Genomic DNA, 14,638 nt, shown 5'->3' with positions numbered 1-14,638 from the left:
GCCTTGATCTGGTGAAGTTCAGCCACTGGAGGAAGCCTCCAGGCATCTGAACAGGAACTGTGGAGCTCTGAAGCCAGAGCACTGTGGGGACCCCAGAGCACTGCAGACCCTGTCAGGGAGCCCAGCAGGATTCCATCCCATTGGCTGTGGTGTGAGTGGGATTCACTATTGCCTGCTGTGTTTTCAAAGTAAAGTGTGCCCCTGGTTTGGAAAATACTCTTCTATTTGAATCATGACGAGCCAAGATGACAAAGATAAATACAGGCTGTGCCACAGTAACTTTGTACAAGGAGCCCAGTTTACTGCACTTGGCAGCTGCTCAGAGCTGGGTCCTCACTGGGACTGTCACTGCCATCCAGACTTTCTGTCCATCAGTTCCACCAGGTGCTGAGCTGGGACACAACCTCCAGTCAGCCACCTCACTGCACTCCCTGACAGCTGATACCAGCTTCTATCAGTGGCATCAAATCTCTTCACTGATAGCTGAAGCAATATCATATTTCATGTACATCTTCACTGATATTTCCACTGGGGCACATGCTATGGATCCAAGTAGACTAAATAAAACATCACTTGAATGATAACTGACTTATCGGAAAGTAAGGAGGTTTTCCATTCTTACATCTTTTGAGCTACAAATTATGTTGGTTAAAATTTTAATGAGGTCCTCAAACTCTTTTCAAATCTAGCCATGTAAAGTAGGATTTTTTTCTGTTTGGTTCTTCAGTAAGTTTTCCAAGGCTTGGTTCTTTGTTAAAGCTCATAAAGAATTGCTCTGCAATCTGCTGATGTTTTCTCTTACAACATCCTGCCTAGCAGCACAGGTTTAATGGAAAGTTTTGGCTTTGCAGCCCAACTGACAGCAGCCAAACTTGTCACTGTGAAAGTAGGAAGATTTATTTTTATTTTCATACAGGCTTTTTGTGAAACTTGTTTAGACTGACTATTGCTTTTTATCTAGTAAGCAGAAGTACTAAGTGGATCAGTCCTATCTATTTATTGAGCAACGTACTAAAATCTACCAAAATCACGAGAAAAGGCAAATTTGCTGAACAGCAACAAGCATCTGAAAAGGGGCATCTAGTTTTGAGAGAAGTATTTCACTGTTCTAGTGATTTGCCACTCAACACTTGCATCCTTCCCCTCTCCCCATGTCTGGACACTAATGAGTGTGTAACTAATGGTGCCTGAACGTGCAGAAATGCCACGCTGGGCAACGGCACTCTCTCACTTCATGCAGATGCACTATAATCAGCATTAGTAGATAATTAGACACATTATTTCCTTTCCATTAGAGCCCAAGTTCCACTGCTTTCGTATAAGGAGGTTCCATCTCCTTCTGACTTGACTGAGAGAAAGGGATTCAATTTTGTCCTGGTACTTTTGCTCCCTTTGTTTGGCCTGCTTTGGTGAGATTGCCCTATTATGTCTTTCATTTACACTGAGTCAGAGAGAGGCTTTTCTAAGCTGCACAGCTAAGACAATTTAGGTGACATAAGGCTCATTTTCTTACTTTAGGGTATCTCAGAACCACTCAGGGGAAGTGTGCCTCTTCAACTGGAAATGTAATAAAATTATCAGGGTTCCACTGAGGCAGGGATGGCATCAGTCACCTCATCCTCCCTCTCTGCACCTCTGACAGAAATCTCTGAAAAGGTTGTTGCACACACCTTGGAGGGTGGCTGTGCTCAGTCACCAGTTGGGGACATAAATTGGTTTTGACTTTGCACCAGAGGAGCAAGGATACCCTCCCTGCAAGTTGCTGAGTAACATACGACTGTATGGCATAAATGTCTCCACTGTAAAAGGTTTGGAAACAAAAGAGATTTATTTTTAGATGCAGCCAATTGCAAAACTATTAATAGCATTGGTTGAATACTCTCTTTGTTGACCAACATTATTAAAAACAGATTACTTGATTATCTCCAACATATAAAATAGACTGTTCTCATTTGACAAGAGTATTTAGCAAAATCCTTGTCATATATGGTTTAGTTTGTAGAAGCTGCTTAAAAATGTCACAACTCCACAGAGCTACTGGGAAGCCTGTGAAATCTCAATGTGTTTTCTGCTAAAATGTGGTAAAATTAGTCTGACAACATGAAATGCCACTACAAGCATCAGAGCTAGAGAGATGCAACCACATCTTCAAATCTATCCCATGTACTTGGCTCTCATCTCACTCTTGCTCTACAAACTTGTTAGTTAAAAGCCTCAGAAGAGCAGAGACAGGAGATGTGGGCAATTATGATTAATTCTAAGACAAAGCAGGTTTCAGCTCCTTTACTACACCTAATCACCAAAATAACTCTTCTATCCTGGAAGTTGCTGAAGATGTTCTAAACAGCAAACTGCAGCTATATGCCAGTATAACACTTGAATTAATATACATTTTTTGCTATCATCTTGACCTAATAATATCAAGTCATAGGAAGATTATGTTGGACAAGTGGATCTAATTTAATAATTAATCTCAGTTATCCAATTAGTAAAGAAAAGGAAACTTCATTATCTTGCAGGAAATACTCAGTAAAGAATCAAAATACAGGGAGTGCAGAGTTGCAGATGAAGACTATTATCACTAACATTCTTGCATATTTATTCACCAGAAGGAGAAAAATGCAATACAATTTATGGAGTTATGCTAATACTGTCCTCTGAATAATATGAAATATTATTATAGTAATTAATAGTAATAATAACAACAATTATATGAATGTTCTTCATTTGTACCCCCAGTAGGGCATCCATTAATTAAATTGATAATCTTCCTGCTATGGCACTGCTCATTGAAATCAAAGTGACAGAAATGAAGAAGAGCTAACAAAACTTCAGTGATATTGAACTCATCCTTTCTGTAAAGGAAAAGAATGGATGATTCTTTTGGTTTAGGATGTAATTTTTTCACCAAAGTATATTTTTGTGTTAACAGGACTGGGAATCTTGAGAAGATGGTGTCAATAATCTCTTCAATTACTGAAAAAAATGTCCTCAATAAAACTATTTATAACAGAACTGTTGCTCAATCCAGAGCTTCACAATCCTGCAGGAACCAAACTTTAACAAGGAGACAAGTGGATAAACAAATGGCAAAACATCAGGTTGGTTATGGGACACTCTGCAGCCCAATACCTACCCCAAGTTCTCCTACAAGATCCTCTCATGTTAACTAAGCTTTAGCACAGATCATCTGGCACTTATTATTTCATTATGAGTTCAGATCTCAATGAACATGCCACTTGTACCCCAAAAAGCTGTTAGCACCACTTGCTAATGGAATTCTGCTGCAGAATTCTAATATTAATCATTTCACACAGCAAGTGCTACATTGGATAGGGCAGTTGTCTACATTAAAGAGTACTTTTTGGTCAACTCCTATAAAACTAGAGTTCACCAATCATGAAAAGATATGTAAAAAAATGAAAAGACAGTAAAACACTGCAAAAATCTAAAATTAGTCATACCTTAGAAAGAACTATGTAGTAATTTTAATAATAAAAAAGTTACAGTTTAGGTCACTGAAAAGGGATTCATCATTATTCACTGAAATTACCATCTTACTATCCAATACAGTACTTCTTTAAAAATACATACAGCTATATTGAAAGCGAGACAGAAGAATAGAGGCCATCTGAGACTGATGATTCTATCTGTTAAATATTAAGATCTATATTTACACCTCTTCAGCTCTAGGAACTTGCCAATTTGGGGCTGGAAAACACAGCAATTTTGCCCTTAAATCAATGGTATGGTGTGCAAGCTGAGTTCAGTTTCCCAAAGCCATCTGATAATCCAGTGTCTTCTGTGAAATAAACTGACAGTGTCTTAATCCCAGTATTGTTCACATCAGAGAAGAACTGCAAAGGCATTTTTTCAGCAGCATTAGCACTGATCTACAAAGCCTGAATGACTTCTGGAAGTTACTGCTCCAGTGGCAACATCATTATCTCCGCACTGTGATGAAGCAAGGGTAACTTGCTCTACCATTGTTCGTGTCATCATGGAACTGTCACATCATCTCTCACATATCAGTCAGGAATGAAAGCAAAACCTGACTGGGGGAATGCCCCGTGTTATCTGCATGACAGCACTGCTACACATCAGGATTACCATTTTCTTTTAATCCAAAGAGAAAACACGAGAGGCAATAAAAGGCAGAATTATCTGGGTATCCACTGGTGATTAAGCGACAGAGAAAACAAGCTCCAGCAGGTTTCTTTGTTTTCCTGTAAACAGTCAAACCACCTCAACATCAGGACATCAAAAGCACCACCAAGAGCTCCTCAGTGCTCTGCAAGAAGGTGCCTCCTGCTGCAGCTGGGGTCAGCCACCCCGACGTGCTGCAAACAGGCACAGAATGGAGCAGAAGGGAAACGGAACTTCACATCTTTTCTGAGGAAGCACATTTGAAGTTTGAGCAGACTAACAACTAATTAAATCACACCGTTTATAATAGGAAGTGAAATTAAGCATTATTAAGGATTTCATGCACTGTCAGGCATCCTAAACCAAATTCCATTGTTGCTTACACTCTGAAGAGATGATTTGTGCAATCCCCAGTGATTTCAACACAGAATTGCCAATATGTTGCTAAAATGAAGATACCGAACTTGAAGCGAGAAGATTCATGATTGCTCTTGCATTTTGGTCTTATTAAAACTTACATTCTCTTAAGCTTCTTGTACTGGGTGAAAGCTCCAGGGGGAATGATTTTGATGAGGTTTTGTTCCAAACGTCTGAAAACAAACAAAGCAATATATATGTTAACTACACAGCTATAGGACAGGAATTACGTTAAATATGACAGTACGTTTTATGGAAATATAAAGCAATTTTACAGGGTTTTATGCAAAACATGTTTTTGTTTTGAAGTCCACTAAATAGAGAAAATACTGAGAGAACAACTTAGAAAAATAACATAATCTCTCTGATTGCTAAATTGGTCTAGAAAAAATGTCACAAGGGAAGGAAATTGCACATTTAACACTCATGGAATTAATAAAGAGTAACAGGTGTATTTTAAAGTTAAGGTAGAAAAATCAGAAAATTCAGATGCTTTCCTTGACTAGCTGTTGTAAATAGAATGTAGCTGTTGAAAGGGGCAGCTAGGCTAGGCTGTGACAGCTTAGAAACAGATTAATAACACAATTCAGGAGCAACAACCTGTGGGAACATGCTAGAAACCAAAGTGAATTCACTGCAAAATAAATTCAGATTTTTAAGAGGGTGAGAAGCATTTTATGTTAAAAGGGTAAAAAAAAGACAACTGCATCTTCCTATTCCAACTACCAAATATATAAGTTTTTCTAAAATACAGTTCAGACTACATGAAAAGTCTGCTGGTTTTATTTCTATGATTTGGCATGAAAGAAGTATTCTTTATGAAGTACCATAAATGCATGTATCACTAACATAAAACGTAAGCAGCTTTAAGACACCACATACAGCAACCACTGAGATTAATTTCTGTTCCTTCCCAGTAGTACTTTCGAAGATTTGTCAGCAAGTCCCTGAATTCCTGCTAAAAGGAATGGCTTCTCCTCAGATGAACTTTAAATGTTCATCTCCACTGGAAATGGAAATGTGGATCCTCAAACAACAAATTCCACTGACCATGGTAGCTGAACTTCTACTGAGTTGGGACTGAGACTAAAGTGAGGTTTTACCCTGCTCTTATTGAAATGTTGTGTATTTCTTCCCCTGAAGAGTCCTAAAGATCAACAGTTTAAATAGTAAAAAAATAAATCTGTGATTGAAAATGGCTTAGAATTGAAGTACAAAAACATATTGGAATAATGGAATGAGGCACTCCAGTCATTTCAAGTTGCTGCAGCAATGCAGAGGGGAGGAAAAAAGCTTTAGAACCAGGAATGACGATAAAGTGAAATGGAAGAAGGGAGAAGTAAATCAAGATTTGTAAAGTACTAGGGAAGAGTAGAGAGAAAATGTGTAAGCTCTCTATCCCTCTGGTGATCTGTGCTTTCGTAAGCAAAAGGAAAAAATCCTCTTGAAAAGAAGATAATTTGCCAGCTCATTTATACTCTCAGACGCTCTTTAAGTACAAATATTTTGATATTTGCACAGTCAGCTTGTACAGCCAATGTGCTCACTCTCTTTCATATCTGTAGCCGTCTATGTTTTAAAAGGTTGTGATCTGAGTTAATTCTATTCCTTGTTTTGTGATTTGAATTAGTGTCTGAGATTTCCCTTCCAGTTGGTCTAAATATATCACGCTTCATTTCTGGCAAGTCCACAGTGAAATGCAAATTGCTGTGAGCTCCAGCACGCCACTATTGTTGGGTGTTTGTCACCAGAATTAGCAGCACACACTCTTCCCAGAAAGGCTTTTTGTCAGCTTGCCAGTCGGGTGTTTAACTCCTCCCAAGTGTTTCTGTGCAGGCACTTCTAGGAACAAAAGAGGGTCCTGCCTGCCCAAATTCCCAGCCCTGGGGATGGAAACTGGGGGTTCAGCCAACCTGCACACCAGGGCAGCATGCAGTCCTCACAGGGAAACCCAAAGATGGGGATGGGGGAAAAGTGTAGCTTTTTGCAAGCAAAATTCCAAGGCAATTTTAGCGATATAAAGGTGGAATTACACACAGGGTTTTCTGCCCGCATAGGGTGAAAAACAATCCAAAATTGGAATATCTACAGGTCCCAAGTAATAAAAAGTAAAATAATTTAAAAAGGAAATTTCCGGGAAAAGCAGAGAGGAAGAGAGAAACAGGAGTTATTTGAGACTTGCTGAAGGTACCTAGTGAACTCTTCACCCTTTCCTACAAAACCTGGAGCAGATGGCCTGTACAGAAATAGATGGACAAGGCTCTTGTCATCTGCTGCTATATATCCATCACAGCACCTGACATTTTTTTATTCCATGAAGCAAATGAAGCACTAAAGGATGCTCCTAAGACGTTCTGCTCAGAGCACTGCACCTTGCAGATGGGACCAGAGGAGCACCCCACGCCCTCATTGGGGTGTGTTGGCAGGTGGGCTCCAATCTGGGCATAAAACAGAGCACTAAGTCCAGGGCTGCATTAAATTGAATTAAATTAAATTGAAATTAAAGCTTGTGCCTTAACAGAGTGAATCTGTACTAATCTGACTTCTATTTACTTTTTATGTAAATGCATGTTACAGAATGGCAGACATGGCCTGAAAAACACAATGCAGTTTCACGAGTAAAATACCAGGTAACGCCTTGTTTGTGTTAATACTTCACTCTTTCACCTCATTTAGCTCATACATCTCATGTTGAGTGCAGAAGACGATTAAAGAGCTCAAGAAATTCTAGGTTCTGCCAGAAGGGATGCTGGCAATTTTGGGTGATGAAGGCCTAATTAGAAATCAGATAATGGGAAACTGCTAGAGATGCCATCTTTGAAATTAAGCGAAAAGCAGCATTCTTACCTAATATTGTCTTTTTTTTCCTTCAAAAAGTGACAAAGTGTAAATTTTACAGCCACATTTTATTTCAGAGAACACTACCTAGGTTACCTGGAACATGACCTTTGGAAAGCTGTGTTTTTTATGGTCTATCCCTGTCCTATGGAGTGCTGTCACAGACTATAAAACCATCTGTGCTCATGCAAACCAATATCGGGGAGTTCACTTTTGGGGGGGGGGAAGGTATTACCAGAATATACTTTAAAATAATTTCACAATACATTTCAGAAATCTGTACAAGACACACAGTTCCAAAAGGCTAAATTTTGATAACTTAAACTCTTACTACCCCTCCCATTAAAGCTTTCTTACAACTCAATAAAATTTTTCTTGGTTCTCTGTGGTATTTCATACTCAGATGTATTTAAGAGACTCCTTCCCAGCACTGACAAAGTGAATTGGCCCTGTTCAAACTCCCAGTGGTTTTTGGTCCTCCTTTGTTCCCCCTGTGGCCAGCTGAGTGCTGGGGTGAACTGAAGCACATCATCCCCTCCTGACACACAGCAATGCTCTGTCTGCCTCTCCCAGCTTTATCTGACAGCCTGTGACAACAACATCAAAGGACAGGCACAATTTCCTTTCTCTTCTCTAATATATCATCAGAGATTGGAAAGTATGGGGGCTCACTGGATTCGGATCCATTTTTTCTTGTAATAACATGATGCTAGACAGGATAAAGTCCTCCTTCTTCCCACTTTTTTTTTTAAATGACTTCGCAGCAATGAGAGCAAAAAGTAAACATATCCGAGAAAAAAGACCAGAACAAAACAAACAAGGGGAAACCATGCAGTTAAAGATGAAAAACTATCCCAGGGTAAAGAAAAAGCACTCAAATTCCCATGCTAATCCATCTCAAAGTTCACTGAGGTGCAAATCTTTTCATCACCTCCTCCTGCGGGCGCCTGTGTTGCTCACGCCCAGGATGGCAAAACACAAAGGATAAAAAACTCTGCCTAACAGGGACTCAGCAGAGCCGGCTCACACCCAGGAGTGATGAAGCCATTCGTCTTGAAGAGTGATTCCCCCTGCAGAGTTGGGGAGACAGACGTATTAATTCGGGCCTTAACTATCTCCCTTTCATTGAGGGAAAGAAGGAATTTGTTATTTGGGTCTCTAATGGAGCAGTTTGCCAGCAATTTTCCCATTTCAAACACTGTCTCAGCTGCTAATGTGCAATGTTTTGTCAAGCTTACCTACCCATAACATAGACAAATCACTACCTTGGAGAAAAAGAGAGGGAGTGAAGCATCAGTACTGATAATTCTCAGCTGTCAGATGAATAGAGCCTACAAATGAGACAGCCACACTCTATTAACAGTGCCAGGAGCTCCTGCCTGAGCCGTGTCACAAATGTCCCTGAGCATGGGGCAGGATGAGCCAGGCTGGTCCTTGGGTCACAGAGAGAGGGGATGGATGAGCCAGGCTGGTCCCTGGGACACAGAGAGTGAGGGATGAGCCAGGCTGGTCCCTGGGACACAGAGAGTGAGGGGATGGATGAGCCAGGCTGGTCCTTGGGACACAGAGAGTGAGGGATGAGCCAGGCTGGTCCCTGGGACACAGAGAGTGAGGGGATGGATGAGACAGGCTGGTCCTTGGGACACAGAGAGTGAGGGGATGGATGAGCCAGGCTGGTCCCTGGGACACAGAGAGTGAGGGGATGGATGAGCCAGGCTGGTCCTTGGGACACAGAGAGTGAGGGATGAGCCAGGCTGGTCCTTGGGACACAGAGAGTGAGGGGATGGATGAGCCAGGCTGGTCCTTGGGACACAGAGAGTGAGGGATGAGCCAGGCTGATCTTTGGGACACAGAGAGTGAGGGATGAGCCAGGCTGGTCCCTGGGTCAGGGCTCTGCTGGGCTGGCATTGCCCAGAACCAAAGAGCCACGAGCCAAAGGCACTTCTGAGATGGAAAGTATGGGCACAGCTTTGTGAGAGCAGCACTAACCTGTGGCACACTCACCTGGAAGGACACACACAGCCTGTGTGAAGGGTGGTGGGAAAGGCAAAACCCTTGTTTTCCTCCTGCCCTGTAAGCAGGGATTTGCAGGGAACTGTCTGGGGAAGGAAGGAGCTTTCACATCCACCATGGTGACAAAACCCAGGACTGTTTAGATTAGGAAGGAGGAAATTTCTAGGGAACACAACAGTCAATCCAGGGACTGAAACAACTGAATTATAAAAACCTACTGGGGACCATTATTTTACATTTATCTCATAATTTGGGCTCTCATATCTTATTGTGCATTTTGGTCTCTGAAGAAGAAAAGTCCACAGTCTTTGAATACTGAATTTTCAGTATTCAAGGTGAATAAGTTATACTAAATAAAGCATGATCATACATGGTCTTCTTACTACAGATATGAGCTGGATCTGATCCCTGCCCTGATGCCTTTCTTGCCCCTTCATCTGAAATGCAAGCTTTATTCCCAGCATGTACAGCAAGGGTGGGAAGCTGCACTAAGTATTTACCCAAAGATAGCCCTGGAGAGGAGGGAGGAATCCTGCCCTGCAGTCACACAGCCAGCACTTGTGGCTCATCCAGCAGCAAAACATGAAACAGCCATGGTGTAAAGGCCAAAACCTGCAGTGCTGCTGCTTCACAAAGTGCTCATTGACTTCTATCCCAAGGAACAGCTTTTTGTGTCTCACCCCTCAGCCCCCTGGTAGAAAACAAAGTGCCTTGGGATGGCAGGACATGGAGGATTTTAGGATGTCTGTGCTCACTGCTTGTTTTAATTGTTAAAGCCTTCAGCCTCCACCCCAGCCAGACTCTACCACCACTATAAAACCCCTAAACACATACAGTCCTCCAAGACTTTTATACTGCTGCCTTTCATCACAGCACCCGAATGACTTCCAAATAAAATTAATAATATGCATTATAAATGCCTCTTATGGAGTCTGCCTTAGGAAATGGAGAGCTGAGAGGCAGCAAACCCTCCACCTGTATTAATACAAGGTGACAACTGGAGTTTCCCTTCATATTCCCTTTGGTGTTGATTTTCAAGGTCTAGCTGTTGAGCTCCTGCTGTAGCTCTAGACAGGGCTGCTTCTCAACAGCTCACCCGAGGGCAGAGCTTCAAGAGACAAAATCCTATCAACAGTGAAGTGACTTGTCAACATAAATCTACCCAGGAAGCTACACAGATAATGCTGCTCGTCAAAAGACATCTTTCAGAATGAAAACAGATGTTTTGATATGATACCTGACACCCTGATGCCATGGTGTTACTCCAAAGGCAGTGCTGGTGACACTGGATCTTCTGACACACTGCAGTGGATTCAGTTTCAGCTGTGCAGCTGAGCAGTTGCTCAGGTATCAGCTGGTACCCACTGAATTTGTGATGGCAGCCACATTAGGATTCCATCCCCTCTGTTGCAGCATGTTAATTTTGCATTAATATAGCACAGACAAACAGGAAACACCAGAGAAATCCGCAGACTGCTATTTCACAAAACATCTTTTGACAAAACACCAGTGTCTCTCTAACCACATTAACACCAGAATGAAGCATTCTTCTGCCAAACCTCAAAGTTTCTCCATCTACCACTGTGATACTCCACATTTGTGGTGGGAATTTTTGGCCCTTCTCATCAGCTTTCATTGTAAAGTCCCTGCCAGTCTCATTTTCCTTTCTTTATCCCTGGATGAGGGTGCAGGTTTCCCCTGAGCTCCCTCCCACTGCAATCCCACCACTGCAGGGACTGCTGCTGGCTTTGCACATCTAAGAGCAGAGTCTCCAGGTGAGCTCCCCTGAGCCATCACCTGTGAGGATGTTCAAGGTGAAGCAGAAGCTCTTTTGGGGGTACAGAATATAAAATAATGCCTCCTTGCTCTGATTCTAGACTAGACAGGTAATTTCCCATCTCAGCTGACTTGATTGGGTCATGTGGACTCAGGACCAGGGTTTGCAGGAAGAATTTTACCTCCATGCAGGCCTGTGGCTGTGAACACAAATGCAGGAAAACAGAGTCTGTAAGTTGGAGAGATTTGGCAATTTCCATGTCCCTGCTGGTAATTCCATTCCTCCTTCAACCAGCACACGAGTTCATGAGTGCTGGTGTTCCTGAGATGTTGTGGTGAACGGCAGAGACACGGATCCCACACCCTGACAGCCAGTGATTCCAGCTCAGAGCCAGAGATTTCAGTTCAGAAGGCTCCAAAGAGACCATCCCACAGGGTGCTGCAGAGTCCTGTGTTCACTTCCACAGCACAGCATCTGCTCCGAGCCTCACACAACCTTATCCTCCGCTGAGCACTTTGCACTGTTAAGTTTTTGGGGTTTTTTCAGGTTGGTTTTTGTCATTGTTGTTGGGGTGGGGTTTTGTTTGGTTGTTGCTGTTATTATGGATTTTTTTCTCCTGAAGGGAGACAGAGAGTTTCTGTAGTACCTATATGACAGCAATCATTCACCAGTGGTTGAATCTGATAAACAGAAACATGTAGGAAGAGTTTTTAACAAGCCAGATGCAGAATATTTGCTTCACTGAGAAGCTCTGTAAGGTCCCAGAAAGACTAACCCCTAAACACATCACACTGCTATTTAATTATTGCTTGAAGGAGGTTGGTCCTGACCACTCTCTCTTGGCTTCCAATTATTTCGAGAAACTTCCAGCCCAGATCACTTCTCACATTTTTTCACAATGCTGGAACTAGCTCAGGGATCTGAGGATTTCAAGCTAATTTGCATTTTATTTATCAAGTTGTAACACAAAACTATTTTTTGAGACTTAGTGAAGATGGAAGTAAGCTGACAGAAAAGAAAACGTTATTTTTTAATCTCTAATCTAAGTTACTGTTAAGAGCTCTGTACATTGTGTAACATCTGTTTTTACTGCCCATTTACAACACGGGCAGGGAAAAGGCAGAGCACCAGAAATCAGCAGGAAAATTAAGTAGTTTTCTGGTAGTTGAAATTCTGCCACCTGTAATATTTTCTTAACAGATTCTGTCATTTGACAATAGACATTCCTCAAATCCCTTCTTCTTTTCACAGTCTTTTTAGGCAAAACAAACAGAACATGTGTTAGCTAAAAGACAATTAGTATTTCATCCAGGAAAAAGTCTGATTAGTATAGTTTATGTCCAAGTTGTGATTTTATGCTCTCTATTTTATTTTCAGCAATTGCTTTCCCTCTTCATAATCAGCTTTAAGAACATACATACTCATTATATATGGCAATCTTTATTTTGCTTGGCAACACAGGAGCTTTGCAGTGAAATTTGTATTAGATAATAGATATATGCCTTTTGGTTACACTATTCGTTTTTATTAGTAATTATTAATTTATATTAGTATTATATTATATTATTAATTATTAATTTATATTTATACTGGACTGAACTTATGTCTCTGGGAAAAAGAGACTACACACACACACACACAAACCCCAAAAAATCTGAACCCAAACTAAAACCCACAACAATCTCAAACCTACAAACCTTTCATGTTTACTCCTACACAGCTTGCCTGAGTAAATTAACCTGCACATAACTTTTCTCCTAAAATAAATCTCCCAATTATAAAAAGCAGTAAAGAAGGTTAAAAATGGAAATGGCCAAAATGAAAATCACCATGTGTATGAAAATCTAGCTTTATCAAAACAAACTCATCTTCTTGTGCCTGCAGATGACATTAGTTACACAACTTCAGAAATAAAAGTAAAGATGTAAGAAATAAGTCTGCCTTGATCTTGCAGCAGAAACTCCCTGCTGTTACTGCTTGTTTCTAACACTGTGAAATGCAGCTTTCTGTTTTCCTTAATTTGTCTCAGCACAGAAGACACCTTTATTCTTATAATTTTCCATATATTTAGACTTTCTCCACTGACTATCAATCTAAAATATTTCTTATTTCTTTATTATTTTTGTGTTTTGAACTCAACCAAAAAAATTTTCTATCTATTTTTGGCCCAACAAAATAAACTTCTGTGGAATGCAGGACACAGTTTGTCGGGTGAGATCCAGAGAATTACAGTCAGGTTCAACATGAGAAGCCTTCCAGAGCCAATTTACAGCAGTGAATGAAAATCGTATTACATGATTCAACTACAGGAGCCAACCTGATTCCCCAGCCAGAGAACTCGCCACCAGAGGCAATTATGGAGCATTTACTGCAGCGTTCAAAAACACTGTGCTGGCTTCAGCTGCAGGATTTACTGGAAGCCTGGGAAAATTATTCTAATTTTCTTTCAGGAGGAAGAACAATGTTAAATGAAAAATTGTCATTCCTTTGTTTATGAAGTTTACAGTTTCTACACACCTATATTCTTGATAAGAGAAAAACCTCTTACCTTTATGAAACTGAGAACATCAAAGCCAATTGTTAATAAACATGAAAATGCTGTTGTGTAGTTAATGTGTAATTTATATAACAAAAAAAACATTCTTATTATAGTGAATAGTCACTGGTGCTCAATCTTTCTGTAATAGCTTTTCTGACTTCATTTTAATTGGAGGAAAATACATTTTGAATCTACCAGTAACTTAAATGCCTGGAAATTGTTCATCACCTTCTTCAAATCAAAAAAGCTTTCAAAAGCTTCACAGGTGAAGTCCTAGCTGCCCTGAAATACACGTTCCTGCAGGTACTGAAGAACAGAGAAGGCAGTTTCTTCCTGAGACAATTCCTGAAACAACAAACAGAAACTTCTCTGCCTACAGGTCTGCAACACTGCCCAGCACAGTGGTACCCACATGACATTAAATTTGTCAGGGAATAATTCATTAAAAGTAGAACAAGTAGAACACTACATTACAAAGTGGTGATCTTGCAGAAAATTAGGTTTGTGTTCATTTTTCCAGAACCAGGAGAAAACCAACATTACATTTTTCCTAAGAGTAGAGATTCTGCACCACAACCATGTACTACAAAATCAGCCACCAATTGAGCTATCACAAGTGAAAATGCTAAACTAAACCCATGTAGAACAAGTGACTAAAATCAACCTGAGGCCAAGCCCAGCTGCTGGTGGAAGAGCTGCCATTCCAGTTTGCTCCTCTCAGCTGTCAGAGGAAGCTGTGGGTATTATCTCACAGACATGGGTGCCCAAACTGCACTCTTCCTTCAGGGACTGGCAGCCTCTTTACTCTCTGGAGCAATTGCATTTAAACAAATGGGCCCCATTTTTGATTCAGGTATATCCCACCCAGCTTTACTTTGGCTCACTCCATTCTAGTCCTCCCAATATCA

General features: G+C 40.9%; 1 protein-coding gene across 3 annotated transcripts in view; it reads right to left on the bottom strand.

Moving 5' to 3' along the window:
• The window catches only part of SLIT3 (slit guidance ligand 3), a 471,665-nt gene that overhangs the window by 149,918 nt on the left and 307,109 nt on the right, over positions 1-14,638 (bottom strand). For all 3 annotated transcript variants that reach the window (XM_066328946.1, XM_066328944.1, XM_066328945.1), the window contains exon 10: positions 4,665-4,736. In XM_066328946.1, coding sequence (XP_066185043.1) covers positions 4,665-4,736 — 72 coding nt within the window. The remainder of the gene's footprint in view (positions 1-4,664; positions 4,737-14,638) is intronic.

The sequence above is a fragment of the Sylvia atricapilla genome, chromosome 14 (genome assembly GCF_009819655.1).
Source record: "Sylvia atricapilla isolate bSylAtr1 chromosome 14, bSylAtr1.pri, whole genome shotgun sequence".
Classification (NCBI taxonomy): Eukaryota; Metazoa; Chordata; class Aves; order Passeriformes; family Sylviidae; genus Sylvia; species Sylvia atricapilla.
This window is presented reverse-complemented; position numbering and strand designations above follow the sequence as displayed.